Source organism: Ochlerotatus camptorhynchus, unplaced genomic scaffold (genome assembly GCF_037179485.1).
Source record: "Ochlerotatus camptorhynchus isolate MF236.1 unplaced genomic scaffold, CSIRO-AGI_Acam_v1.1 ptg000167l, whole genome shotgun sequence".
Lineage (NCBI taxonomy): Eukaryota > Metazoa > Arthropoda > Insecta > Diptera > Culicidae > Ochlerotatus > Ochlerotatus camptorhynchus.
The window spans coordinates 1015754-1030406 of NW_027040657.1; the positions used below are offsets into that span (position 1 = coordinate 1015754).

General features: G+C 39.2%; 1 protein-coding gene across 5 annotated transcripts in view; it reads right to left on the bottom strand.

Moving 5' to 3' along the window:
- Positions 1-14653, bottom strand: part of bru1 (bruno 1) — a 756396-nt gene that overhangs the window by 216194 nt on the left and 525549 nt on the right. For 2 of the 5 annotated variants that reach the window (XM_065222375.1, XM_065222376.1), the window contains exon 2: positions 14418-14608. The exons of the other annotated variants lie outside the window; for them this stretch is intronic. In XM_065222375.1, the coding sequence (XP_065078447.1) occupies positions 14418-14608 (191 nt within the window). The remainder of the gene's footprint in view (positions 1-14417; positions 14609-14653) is intronic. 5 annotated transcript variants of the gene reach the window in all.

Below are 14653 nucleotides of genomic sequence, written 5' to 3' on the forward strand. Positions count from 1 at the left end.
ATGACGACAATCGAATGTGCATGAAGGCAGCTTCCACACCTGCGTAGGATAACGCACCCATTCAACACACATGGGCCGGAACCAACGACTTTACTTCCCTTCCGAAGGAAGACGTGACCAGAGATTTTTATGCCTCAGAAAAATCCCACCGACCTCGGCTGGGATTGAACCCAGACCCATTGGGGTGAGAAAGCAGTCACGCTTACCACTACACCACCGGTGCCGGCGATCGAAGATCTGAGGACCTCCCTGAAGTTTGAAGGACTTAACTGAATATATGAGGACCCTTAATTTAGAAGAGCTTCCCTGAAGTTCATAAGGCTTTAAATATCGAAGGGTTTTCCAACAGTTTGTGGGCCTTTCCTTAATTTCTTGGAAATTCCCTGAAGTTTGGAGAGCTCCCATGAATTTCGTAGGAATACCTGTAGTTCAATCGACTTCTCGGAAGTCTTAGGAACTTTTTTGAGCTTGGGGAACTATGTTAAGTTCAGATGACTTCCCAAGAGTGTTGAAAACTTCTCTGATGCTCGGAAAAATCCATAAATGTTATAGGATTATCCTTAAGTTTTAAGCAATGCCTAAATGTCGTAGAAGTTACATTAAATCTGTAAAAAATTCTGTAAGATTCGTAGTTATTCCCCAAAGATCAAAGGACTTCCCTGAAGTTCACAGTAGTTCACAGGATTTTTTTGAAACTTGTAAGACTTTCCCGAATTTTGTAGAACTTGCATGAAGTTCGAAGGCTTTATCTGAAGTTTTTAGAAATAGAACTTTTTTATTGAACATGTTGAACAGGTACTTCAAAGTAGTTACGCGTCGGCACTGCTTAAGCCTGCTATCAATTAAGCACAAATCATACATGCAATTGATTCGAGAAAAAATTAAATTAAAAATAAATACAAAATATATTTACTAAATTCTTAGGGTAAATCTTGTTCATCAATGTTTAGTTGTGTGAAAGATTTAGCTTGAACAAATGGTCAGTTTTGACCTGATGATAAAAAGAAACTTTGACATACATGAAATTTAAAACCTATTTAAATTATACAAATAAGATTATTTTCCAGGTGGACTTATGAAATTCCTAGTTTTGCACTGGCACTTGCCACCCTGAATGTATCATCTTCAGTTTTTTTATGTATAGTATAAACTCTGAGTAATTAGTGAACATAATAAAACACCCTAACATTATTCTATTGAATAATACCGGCCTAGATTTGATGAAACATTATTTTAAAAAAAGGAGCCGTTGACCGTGTACCAAACCGTGGGTTGCTGTGGCAGCCTATTACCATGAAGCATCTCAACGACTTCGATTTGGCTGATGATCTTGTGTTATTAGCACAACGGCGCTCTGACATGCAGAGTAAGCTCGACGACCTTGTGGAACGCTCCTCTGAAGCAGGTCTAACCATCAACGTCAACAAGACCAAATCGTTGGATGTCAACACGGAAAACCGTTCCAATTTCACGGAAACGAAATCTGCAAGCAAGCACTGGACTGGAATCCAGCAGGACATCGCAGCAGAGGCAGACCCAGAGGCTCGTGGCGGCGGAGCCTAAACAGTGAAATTAAGAACGTTGACCGAAATTTGACTTGGGCACAGGTCAAGGCCAAAGCTAGTAATCGCCCAGGATGGAAATCTTTCACGAAGGCCCTTTGCACCCCTGGAGGTGCGCAGAATCGTTAAGTAAGTAAGTAAGATGCACAGTGTCTATGTGGATAATGCATGAACTATTCATGGCATGTATACCAGATGTTTTAAGTTATCCAAATTGTTCTGGAGTTCAGATAATTTAATCTACTAGATCAACGATGACTGGGATAAAGTCTGTAGGCTTGAAATATGTCCAAACAGATTCATAGTGTCTATATGGATAATGTTTAATTATTTTCACGTTTACCAGATGATCTAGGTTCTCCAAATCGTCCTGCAGTTCAGATGATTTGTTTTACTAGATCAACAAAGACTAGGATAATACCTGTGTTATCGAAATAAAGGGCGAACACGAAATTATTGCGACACCGAAAATGTCATGCCAATTTTCTTATAATGTTTAGAATCAAAACAAAACTTTAGGGTAGTTTTATACATATATTTACTTCAAAAATCAAAAGAAAAGTTAATCGATGGAGCCTTGAGTGTAAAATTGAACGCATTTTCGCTTGATGCCCTCCATCAAAGTCTTTACAGTGTCATCCGGTACCAGTTTCTCAGTTTTTTTTTCCATTTTCTTAACATATCCTTCTCGTCTTTGACTGTCTTCTTGCTCTTCCGAAGTTCCTGCTTCATTATTGCCCAGTACTGCTCCACCGGGCGCAGCTCCGGACAGTTTGGCGGATTCATGTCCTTTGGAACAAAATGGACAGAATTGGCCTCATACCACTCCAGGACACTTTTAGAATAGTGGCATGATGCCAAATCTGGCCAAAATAGCGGAGCTTCGTCGTGCTGCTGCAAGAACGGCAAAAGGCGCTTCTCGAGGCACTCAGATTTGTAGATCTCGCCATTTACTGTGCCCTTTGTCACGAAAGGCTCACTCCTCAGTCCGCAAGAGCAGATGGCCTGCCAAATGAGATATTTGGAGGCGAACTTCGACATTTTCTTCTTCTTAAATTTGTCGTCCACATCGAACTTGCTCTTGCCGCTGAAAAACTCCAACCCCGGAATTTGCTTAATATCGACTTTTATATACGTTTCGTCGTCCATCACACAGCAGCCATATTTTGTCAGCATGTTCTCGTAGAGCTTCCGTGCCCGAGTTTTAGCCGTCGATTGTTGCCGCTCATCGCGGTTTGGGAAGTTCTGTACCTTGTATGTATGTAGTCCAGCTCTCTTCTTTGCATTCTGGACGTAGCTCTGCGACATGCCGATCTTTCTAGCCAAATCACGGCTTGAGACGTTGGGATTTGCTTTAATCACCCGCTTCACCTTTCCCTCCGTCTTTTTGTTCTCCGGTCCCGGTTTTCTTCCAGCTCCTTTGCCGTGGTCCAACGTCAACCACTCCTGGAACCGCTTCAACACTCTGGAGACGGTTGAATGGTGAATGTTCAACATTTTCCCCAACTACCGGTGCGACAGGTCAGGAAATTCCAGGTGTTTGGAAAGAATTTGTTCTCTCAACTCGCGTTGGTTCACCTCCATTCTCGTTCAATCGAAAAACACGACTTCGAGTTTGACAGCATGTACACAATACACATCAATGAGAATGTGTGCAAAATTTGGTTGATTTTTACCCAATGGTAAAAAAGTTATGTCCTGTTGAATGTGTCGCAATAATTACGTGTTCGCCCTTTACATCGTCGATTTTACGCAAACGATAAGTCAATCACATAAACGAACATTAATAATAGATATATGAATGTTTCTTCTGTCCGAAGGTATTGCTGGCATGCGTAATTGTGCCTGTTTTCAACATCGTGTTCTTTGAAGCACTTCCACAGTTATTAATTGAAATCTTTCTATGTCAACTATGTGACACATAATGGTACTCTATGACCATTGAAGTCGAGAAAATTCCCATTCCTCACTTCTACTCTGTTCGATTTCGTATTTGGTTGGATAAGCAAAATGAAACCCTATGTGCACCGTGGACCAGGGATCGAACCTGCAGTTCATAATGTGCAGGATGACTCTGTCCACTATCATAATACTGGAGCTATACACAATATCGACAGCAATTTGCAACATTTATCACAGTCGTTTAATCAAAAATGGTTCATTCCCATCATGATTAACAAATGAATCAACGGGCTTAACCCTCTCAAACATTTACAATTTAAATTAAGCATTTTATCTGCCACATCCCAGTCGAAATCAAACCAAAATAGTACCTACTATTAAAGTATCGCAGCGCAAATTCATTTGACCTCTATCCATTTGCAAGCATAAAACTAGTGGCAAAAAATCGAACAAAACCGCTACATAAAATCAACCACAGCTGGCAGGCGAGCGGAATACGGAAAATGAAGTTGATCCGCGCGCTGTAATGGAGAGCCATCCGACGTCGACGATCTAGAAGCGAACGGACGGACAAGAGTGAAATGAAGACGGACGTTTCTCTCGCGACTTTACTCCTCGAGGCAGACACACAGACAAGAGCAGACAGCAGGCAAAAGGGTCGGCCTCCTCTCCAGGAACGAAATTGAATTATGAAATTGAGAACGAGATAAAAGATTTATGGATGATGATTCGATTGGGTTCTCGACCGGGCTGCTGCCGGCGGACAGACGGACTTGGTTAATGCATTTCAAGAGCAATCTTGTACGCTTTTTCGATTTTTTGTTTGTTCTGTGCGAAACATGACGCTGAAGCGATTTGAGATGGAATCTTCTTCCGCTCAGAAAATTTCTCAACCCTAAACTAATTTTTAAAAGAGCATTAAAAAGCGAATGAAATTAACTACACACTAAACAGCTTTACAATTTAACTTTTGACTATTAAAAAAGTTTACCGCTCGTTCTCCCTCTCTCTGTCCCTGGAGATTTTTTGTTCGCTACATTTCGTCCTCTGAATTTGGCTCAGACGGGGGTGGAAGCTGCAGCGCATTCCTTCGGGAGTACCTACATTATTTTTTGCTATCGTGTTTAAAGGGGGTGCGGTGAACCTTTAGCTAGTGGAAATGTGGCGGAAAGTCATAAAAACCGTCCCCTTCCAGTCCCCCTCAAAATGGGATCGTCTTGTCTGTCGGCGAGGGCTAGGGTGGCCAAGTTGCAAGTCGTTTGTACTACTTTATTAATTGGTCACCCTACACTCTCAGCTCAGTTCAGGAAAGATGCACACGCAAACTTTGCGCTCAAGTTCATCTTTGGCCAACAACTCCCTTCAGATTCAGGACTGCAATCCGTTCCGGGTTTGCCAAGAAGTCGCAAGTCTGTTTTGTAAAGGATCTCTGTATATTTTGTTAATTCCTTCTTTCCTTCCACCAGCCAGCCACTCTCACCGGAGCAATGGTACCCTCCTGACTCTCGAGGAAACTGCTGTTGACATTGCCCGTAGTTGTCCTCGCAATGCGTCTCCCCGTTACAAGCTGTATCTTCTTTCGTTCCTTCCGACCGTCCGTCTCCAGGGAGTGGAATCAAGAGGCAAGCACAAGTTCTTAAAGAAAACTGCACTCCCTTTCTCTCTTTCTGGCTCTCCGACCCTGGCGCTTTATGTATGCATACAGAAGTTGTTTCCGCTTTTGTCGCGCTCCATATCGTGGTTGGTGGTGGTGGTGGTGAGGCAAAATTAAACTCCCAGGCTAAGGTTTATGTTTATAGTTATCACATATGAAGTTGCGGGCAAATTTGAGCACAGGAAGTAAGTTCGTAGTGCAAGTAAAACGAACGAGACCTGGCCAAGGAGGAAACCGAATTAGGTGCCTTTTGTTCCGAGGCGAACGAAAGAGAATATGGGTAGTAACGGCGAGCATATTATTCGAATAAAGTTTGATTCTTTGGATAGGAACCGGGCATGTTTGTAGTGAAGATAGCTCGGTAAGACCGATATTGGCTTACGAGAATGGGATTGTTGCGTCGTCGTTTCGGGCGGAAATCGCTTCACCGAGTTGGGTAGGAAAAATGTCTATTGTTGTGGGTGAAACTTTTCCTCATCGGGTTGACATTTGGTCATGTAAACTGCTCTGTGACAATGTTGGGTGCCACAGTGTGTGATGGGATGGCACAGGGAGCTGGTTGTGTGAACTTTTAGCCAACAAACATTCTTTGCAAACTACCACCAGGAAGTAGTTGACTTCAATGAGGTCACAAGAATTATTGCACTTTGGAAGAGTAAACAGTGAATTGTTGTGAGTGTGGGGAATAGTTTGGGAATTCTTTCTTTCTAAATGGGGTGGCAGGGAAGAGAGAGAGAGAGAGAGAGAGGGTGACGAATATTTATAGTCGAAAAAGTGGGATAGTTGGCCGATTATGGATCCCCACAAAAAAAGTGCATTTTAGGAAGACTCAACTAATTGGAAATAATTATTATTATTTATCTTTATTATGGAGGCTTTCAGCCTTGGGCTGGTTCGCCTCCAGTAATTGGAAATAAGTGTACTTCAAATCGTGATATGAAAACTGACTCCGACGAAACAGTGAAAATTTGTGGCACGGTAAAGGAATGACTTCTGATGACTGTCACCAGCACGGCGAATGAGAACGACTTAAATTTGAGTTTAGTTCACTCATAATCGCCAAAAGTGCAGGAACTCAACTCGATGAGTAAAATTTGTCTCATGATTTCCTGTGGAAAACCTAAAGAATCTGCCGGAAAATGAGGAAATTGACGAAAATTTTATTCAGTCTCGGAGTAGTACCAATAAACTGAGTGAATCCAATCTTTACTTTTCTCAAATTCGGAAATTTTTCCCTGGAAAATCCTGGAAAAACCTGGGAAAACATGAGGCAAATTTACTCATCGCTGAGTTCCTGCACTTTTGGCGATTATGAGTGAACTAAACTCAAATTTGAGTCGTTCTCATTCGCCGTGAAGTTAAATTTAAGAAGGAGGTTGACTTAAACTGTAGTTATTTACGATACTGTCTGTATATTGTTATACGAATTTTGGTTGTTTGGGAATGCAAGCAGACTGTAAGACGATTAGGTTAGAAATTCTGAGGTAAGTTGTAATCGCCTACAGCAACAATGACATTGTTAACCTACGCCCAGAATTCAACGAACAGCTGAAGAATTCGACAAATACACAGGATCGTTATTAGATCGGACATACACAGCGTAGATGTAGACGGATAGATGAGGAAAAGCAAGATGCAGACAGCATTTTGTTCGAAATGCTCGCAATCCGAGAGAAACAAGGTTTCACATGTTAGGCTATTTTTAACAGCTACTAAAACGCAACCGTTACGTGTTAGATGATTTGAAGGAGAATTACAGTTACATCGATAAATCGAGTCTCCAGCAGCTGATTCCGATCAGAGCACATCATAGCGAAGTCATATTTTCATATTAAAATGTTGTTTAATCCAAGTAAAACTCTCTAACTATACACCATCACAGTATATGCTGTAGCATAGCATAGATGATTATGGGTAGGTGATAAGGTTAAAGTGTAGCAACTACACAACATACAACTACTTTTAAAGCAAAATGAAGTCGCCAAATTTTCATACCAATCAAATAAAAAATATGATAATACATTTAAACGTCAATTAGGGTTTTGGTTACGTCATCGCAAACAATTTCACATGCGTACTCAGGGTGTCCATCACATGGAATCATGAATTTGTATAAAATCAAAGAGTTTCACCGCAAAAAAATCAGCCTACATTTTGTTTTGGTATGTCGGAAAAAGCGTATATCAAGAACTGAGAATGAGAAACCCAGTATTAAAAGTTCTTCAAATCTTCCTGGAGTTTAGATCTTGAAGTTCTATAAGTCAAATAACATGTGTTAATAAATTATTTATCATTCTCGAAATTGTCCTGGCGATATTTTATAGTTTAATCGAAATCTTGTTTTGAGCATTTTGTACATCATTTAAAAGTATTAATTGTGTTTAAAAATTACATTTTTGGATTATCCAAACCATCCCGAATATCTGATCTTGAAGTTCTATTGACTCAACAAGGTAAACGAAGATTCGGCTAAATGATAGAATGGTTAAACCTTCGTGAAGCCCCTTTATTTCCTCTGTTCGGGACCTAACACCACTGCGACCAGTAATTTGATCTATTGTAGTATATCCCGTGTCCTTAGTTTAGTGCATGTCGTATTACTCCATCACTATTGAGAAATGATGAAGTATTCGATTTTTTCACAGTTGTCATTCTTGCATTTATCGCAAGGAATCGATTTCAGTTGAAAGGTCCCGCTATTTATACCCTTCGAAGTGTTGAAACACCCTCCAAAGGCGAGCCCCTTTGTCAGCCAAAATTGGATTCCTTAGCAACAAAATTAAGGAATGACACCGATAATGACCATGCCTCAGAACCCTTGTCTTCACCACTTCAAACTAGGGAACAACGAATGGAAGATTAGGAATCACATAGATGAAGACTAACCAACTCATTTTTTCCTTGTATCAAGATCATCCTCGGTGGACCAAAGCCGAGTCTTGTCACTATCAACAAGGCATAAAAAGTAACAATGACTAAGATGTGTTCCTTGGATTATTGAAAAATCCTGCTCCCCTAGTTTGAAGTAGTTAGGACTAGGAATCGGTGGTAGATCTTACATCCAGTAACGTACCACGAAAAGGTGATCTACCCACGTTACGGGGCGTGAAGTCCTTTAATATCATTGATTTGGTTCATTCGGTTTACCAAAATGCCTGGACACACCAAAAGAAATTCCAAAAAAATACTAGGTAAGCTATCGTGGTAGAAATAACAAAAAAATCACCATTTGTATCGTGCGCAAACAGATTGTGAGTGAGAGCAATGCATTAATTTTGAGGATTCTGTGGTCTGTGGTAAAGACATAATATGAAAGTTGTAAACAGATGTGTAACCAAGAGAATATAATGGTGTATGTGATATAAAATTGATTGATTCCTAGTAACATTGCAAGTTTTATCAACGTTTTAATGATTCTTCAAGACGAAATTATGGCCTTCAAGACTATGATAAACCCAAAATTGTTACTTGGGATGAGTATTTATGATCTTTCCTGGTACAATTTGGATTTTCCCGCATTTTTTCCCCGGCAAATCCGGATTCCCGGTTTTTGTCCGGATTTCCCGGTTGGATGGACACCCTGGTACTGCTGCTGAAGACATATTAGTCAAAACTCTGAGACTTTGAATAAATTTAAGGGTTATTACAAATGCCAGAACATTCCATATAATTCTAAGCACAACCCTGATATTCTAAGGGGAAAGCTTACCGGCCCGAAGATAAAAAAAATATCTTCGGTACATGTTTATTTTTCTTAAAATATTTTTTTTTTTCAGAGCGGTGAGCCTTTAACAGGAAATTATGCTTTTGGTACGATACTTTAGTTAAAATTCTACCGAACGAAGTCAATAAGAACGCGTGATATGAATGTTTGCACCCAATATTCTCAAATTCAAATGAAACGCTCCGACCGAATCAAACTGTATCTTCATCCGATAGGCCGAAGTGAATTCATTGGCTTTTCAATGGCGTTTCAATGCGTTAGACCGAGTTTGGCGTCAAGAAGCAGTGTTAGACTTTAAACAATATCTCAACAATTTGTTTCTCTTTATCAAATCTTACGGTACGCGCGGAAAGGTAAATAAATTTGGAAGCCATCAGTAATAATAACGTTCCGTTTGGTGCTAAACTACACTAGAAAGACATAGTGCGGGTTGTGCTTAGTAGGCCGGAAATAGGGTAGTTAACCCTACTGAGGATCAATTTTGAAATGAGAAGTTCTGAGCATAATTCTAAACTTATTCTGAGATGAAGTTCTAAGAAACTGTGAGATGAATTTGGATAATTCTCAGGTAATTTAAGAAAGGGGTTGTGAAGAAAACTTCAAAGATAATTACTATATGATTCTGACGAAAATTGTATAAGGATTGTGAGGAACATGAGAGATTAATTTTAAGGAGAATTCGAAGAGCAATATGATGAGAATTCAACAAGGAACAGAATTTTAGAGTGTTCTGGGAATAAATTCCAAGGGGTATTGCGGAATATTTATAAGGGGCTGTTCATAAACTACGTAGACAGTTTAGGAAGGGTTTGGCATTTATGCACGACCCATACAAATTTAAAAAAAAATTGTATGGACAATTGTCTACGCAGGGGGAGGGGGTCAAGAGTCCCAAAAAACTGCCTACGTAGTTAATAAACAGTCCCTAATAGAATTCCAATGGAGTTGATTCCAAAAAATGGCTGCGAATTATTCTTAAAAATGTGCCATTCTTGAATTCTAAGAAGGATTTCAATCAAATTCTTAGCGTATCTAGGAAAATCCAAAGAAAATATTAAAATTCTGGTTTCTTGTGGAGTTTTATGGTTAGTTTAAGAAGAATTCCATGATTATTGAAAGCGGAATATCAAGTTAATACTGGAAGTCATATCAAGGGAATTGTGAATAAAATTGCAAAAAGATTTCGAATTGAAAAAAAAATTAAAGGGTTGTGTCGTAGACACGACCGCATTATGACGTAGAACCACGTAAAATTGCTGTTTGTCATGCATTTTTGGCTATTATACTTCATATTATATAGGGGAATTTACGTATTCTCGTCAATCTAAGCAGCGTCCGAACTTCTATTAGCGATTTCTCAGCGTCACACACATACATGACAGGTTTGTTTGTTGACATTTATCTGCTGCTTGCTTTTCTACCAATTCCAATCGACAGAATTGATCAAAACGGGTTGAACATGTTTTTACAACGCTCCAAACTTCTCAGGTGAGAGTGACTATTGTCGGCAGTCTCTTTTTCTTCGGCACCCTTTCCATTTGAACTGCGTGTTAACCAGCTGTTCTATTATCGGCAACTCGAAATCAGCCGTATTTTGTAGTATGTATATTTCATTTAAAGAAAAGTATGGTATAACAGGAATTCACAGTCGTAAAAATGTAATCAGATTGAAGCTGAAAAGGTAAGGAATCGGCTTAATACATTCAGCGAAGAGTTTTGATGGGAAAATACAGTGAAATAAACGTTTCAATTTCGGTTGCCGAAAACAGTCAATGGGTGCCGAAGCCATAATTTACCCTATAGGGCGGGGCAGAACGTATGTTTTTACTTAAATTTATTTCCCGGAAAAAGTGATCGTCAAAGTCCATGTCTTTTTCTGGTTGTTGTTAAGTGGGTGGGAAGGGGTTTTACATACATAATTTTCCAAGTCTCATTCCTAATAGTGGTGGTCATGGTCACGCCGTTATCCACCATTAGCCGCTGTCTTAGTCCTGCTTGCTGCAGGACCTAGTGCCACGCCGTCCGAAGCGATAATGAGCAGAGGCAGGAAAGCAGCGCTTGTTTATATCTTATTATTATTATTTAGCTTTATTTAGGAGGCTTTCAGCCTTAAGCTGGTTCGCCTCCAAAGCTTGTTTATATCTTTTCAGGTTCAAGCAGAATGATGTGCAACCAAGTGGTATTCGTTTATGATGACTGGGCTTGGGAAAAACGTTTACTTCATGAAAACAGTGATAAAATTATCATTTGCGCATTTTTCAAAAGTTTTTTGATTAAATATTGAAAAAGTATTTATTTTAGCAGATTCGTTAAGTAATATCCTATCGATTGGTGTATTTGGACTTTAATTTCATCTATAAAAGACAAAGTTACAAGCGTTCAAAACCTAACACTATTTCGTCACACGCATTTTTTGATTTGTACCTCAGTATGTTCGACAAAGACGTAGTTCTAAGTCAATAAAAATAAAAATGAAAAAAACCTGAAAATGTTTGCTTTAGTTTCGGTTTTTACATGAATTTTATTCAAAGTCCAGCATCTTCAATATGTTCTTTTAAGGCCAAAGCACATTACATCTGAAATTTTAATACAGTAATGACCCGATATTGTCAGCAGTGTTGCCAGATATACCGATTTACCGGTATTTGAACCGATTTTCGAACTTGATAAGGCTCCTAGGATACCGATTTTTTAGATTTTATACCGATTTATACCCATTTTTACCCCTGCGCTCAAATGTCAGAGAAAACTATTGTGAGAGACTTTTATCGTTCTGAATATGCTCAAAAAATAAATCATCTAAAAAAATCTTAAAGAGCATCCATTAAGTCCATCACGTTCTAATTGGAGTTAAAAAATGTGCGACAAGCAACCCAATTTACATTGAAAGCTGAATAAGGACTTATTTAGGCAAAAATATGCTGCTTAAGCTAAAAAAAATAGCTTATTCAGCTTTTAATCAGCTCAAATTGTTTGTTGTGAATGTATTAGGTATTGGAAAAACGTTACAAAAGGGGGAGGGCTTGAGGTTCCCTAACATGACGTGATGTACTTAATGAATGCTCGCTTAGGCTTGATACTCTTTCGATTAGTGTTTCCAGCTCATCTCGGTAATTCCTGGGAATCGAGAAATACTTTGGTCTTTTATGTCTCCAAAAAAGTCCATAGGAATGTTATTTTTTTTTTTAACTTTATGAAGTTTATTTAATATTTCCTTAGAAGTTTCTTAAAACTTTCCCCTGGAATATTCTTTAACCTTAGTCCGTAAGTTATTTCCCAATTCCTCCCGAAAGTATCATCGAATTCTCCCAGAAGTTTATTTCGTCTTCCCTTTCTGCATAAACTTATTCTGGAGGTTTCTGACTTCTATTGGAAGATTTTTCCAAGCTTCTTCTAGCTTTCCCTTGAAATGGCCAGATGTCTCGATTGCCAACAGCTCATTGTTCTAGAAGGGTAGGTACATCGTACGGGTTAGGCAAAAATGTGCGTCTATCTTTAAAAACTGTCGCATTAATGGCCCTTCGCTCATTTTCAACTTCTATTCAATTTTCATACTGCCGTACTCTAACGGAACTATCCACCTACCCTCTTCTAAAGATCATTCTCTAGCTAATAAATCATCACACTAAAGCTTCATGTTAGCATTTCCAACCAACTCTGAGGTTTCTTTTATTTATAGAAATCTCAACATTTCAGGGTGGCGAGGATGTTGAGAAGCGTACTACGGCGATCGCGCTCGCATTGAAGTTACCCCCGATGTTGCTGCAAGGGCTTGTGGATCAAAACCATCCATTGTCCAGCTACCAAATGTCAACGAAGCTTACTAATACTAGCATACAAGGAAGATCAACAGCTGACCGAAGATGCAATCGTTGCAACTGCATATGAGGGTCATGACCGGCAAAATCACCAGCAGAAATCGGCACCATCGCGAATCGATTTAACGTGGCCATATCAATGTAAGGACTCGGCAAAAGCGGCCACACTTTGTGTTCTTTTCATGTAGAATAAGTGAAATAAATGTTTAGGTCAGTAAAAATAAACTTTGTAGAGTGTGTAAAAAAAATGTAGTGTTTTAACATGATCCAAGGTGTTATTTTTGTGTGTGCTGGTCGATAGGAGACAAATATACCACAATCCGATAGAAAATCCAGGAATCCACTCCACAATATACAGTTCACTCATCGAAGGCTCGAAGGTATGGACCAGAATACCAAACATTTACCACTCCTGGAATTTTCTTCCGTTTTCCGAAACCTTTCTGGCTGCTTCTGGATATGATGTTTGAGTTTTCCCTATAAGTTTCTCATTATTTGGCTAGGAAGTTTCGCGGATATTTTTCGGTCGTTTCTTAGAACTTTCCTTAAAATTCCTTCAGAAGAGCTAGAATTCCAACATTCCCTGAAAATGTCTTCCGACTTTCCTGGAAAGATCGGTCTTAAATAGTGGTATGACCCTAAGATTTTACAAACTATACAAAACAGTCCAAGCCACTCCAATACGAAATATCCCTTTACAAAGTGTATGCATCCTTCACAACCGTCCACAAGCTTTTGCAAGATCTTACAAAGATTTGTGAGCGATTGTGAGGGATGCGAATGCTTAGAAAATGGATATTTCATCTTGGATTGGTTTGAACTAGATTTTTTAGAATCGAAAATCTTAAAGTCATACCCCTAACTTCTTAGACAGAAGACAGACAACGCAACTTTTTAAGAAAATTGATGCAGGAAATATGTGTTCACGTATCCAGGAGCAGATTTCATCTAGTATTACAAATTCCAAGAAGACAAAGAAGTCACAGGAGTTCTTCTTCTTAGAGCTTCCTATGAGTTTTCTATAAAATGTACTTTGAATTCAATTCAGGGTTTTTGTGGAATTCTACTAAAAACTATCTCAGGCATTACATGAAACCTAAAATTCCTCAAATCTAACTGGATAGCAGATTGCACTTGATGTGTTTATCAAAAGTTCCCAGAACTCCCTTGGAATGAGATTATAATCAAATTTCATCCTTTGAAACTGTTCAAGGATTCTTGAAAGTATCGTGAAGTAACTTTTAAGTTCAGAATTTCAAAACCTTATTCAAATTAAAAATTAGTGGGAAATATTCATATTTCAGAACAAGAAAAAAAAACCTTTCAAGCATCTAATTTTTTTTTTAAATGTATGTGTTACTGAAGATCAATCCACTCTGGATCAAAAATAACGAGGAAGAATCACTAAAGATTCACACAAATTCATTGCCAAATAAAAAAGTTCTAGCCTGTCTAAGAGCCCTAGAGTTAAATTGACTCCAAGGTACAACCATTTTAAACGTATAAATAAAAGCGCTAATAAAAAACTGTTATGTAATGCTTAAGACTTCTCTCGACTCCAAGAGATTCAAGGAGATTCAAAGGAAGCATTCAAGTTTCATAATAATCTGGTAACCGCACACAGATCCGCTTACAAAACTAGTACACGAACAGATTTAAACGCCCAATAGATAGTCACATAATGAATTGCAAATCAATCAGAATTTCCATTCGCAGTGCGACCAACTCTAATCGAACCCTGTGAAAAAAAAACTAACCTGGGACATGATAGGGCGTCGGTGTCGGCGCCGGCAGCCAGTAGGCTGCACTGATCGATGGATAGGCTTTGGAGTCCTCATTCGCAGCGCCACCCCCACCGCTACTGATCAAGCCTCGCAGCGGACAGATTGGCCCTGGACTCGACAAACCCGAACCATTCGATCCAGGACTTCCCGGCGACTTGGTGCGGCTTTTCATCATTCGTCAAAAAACAGCAGCGTTACGATGGCGTTAA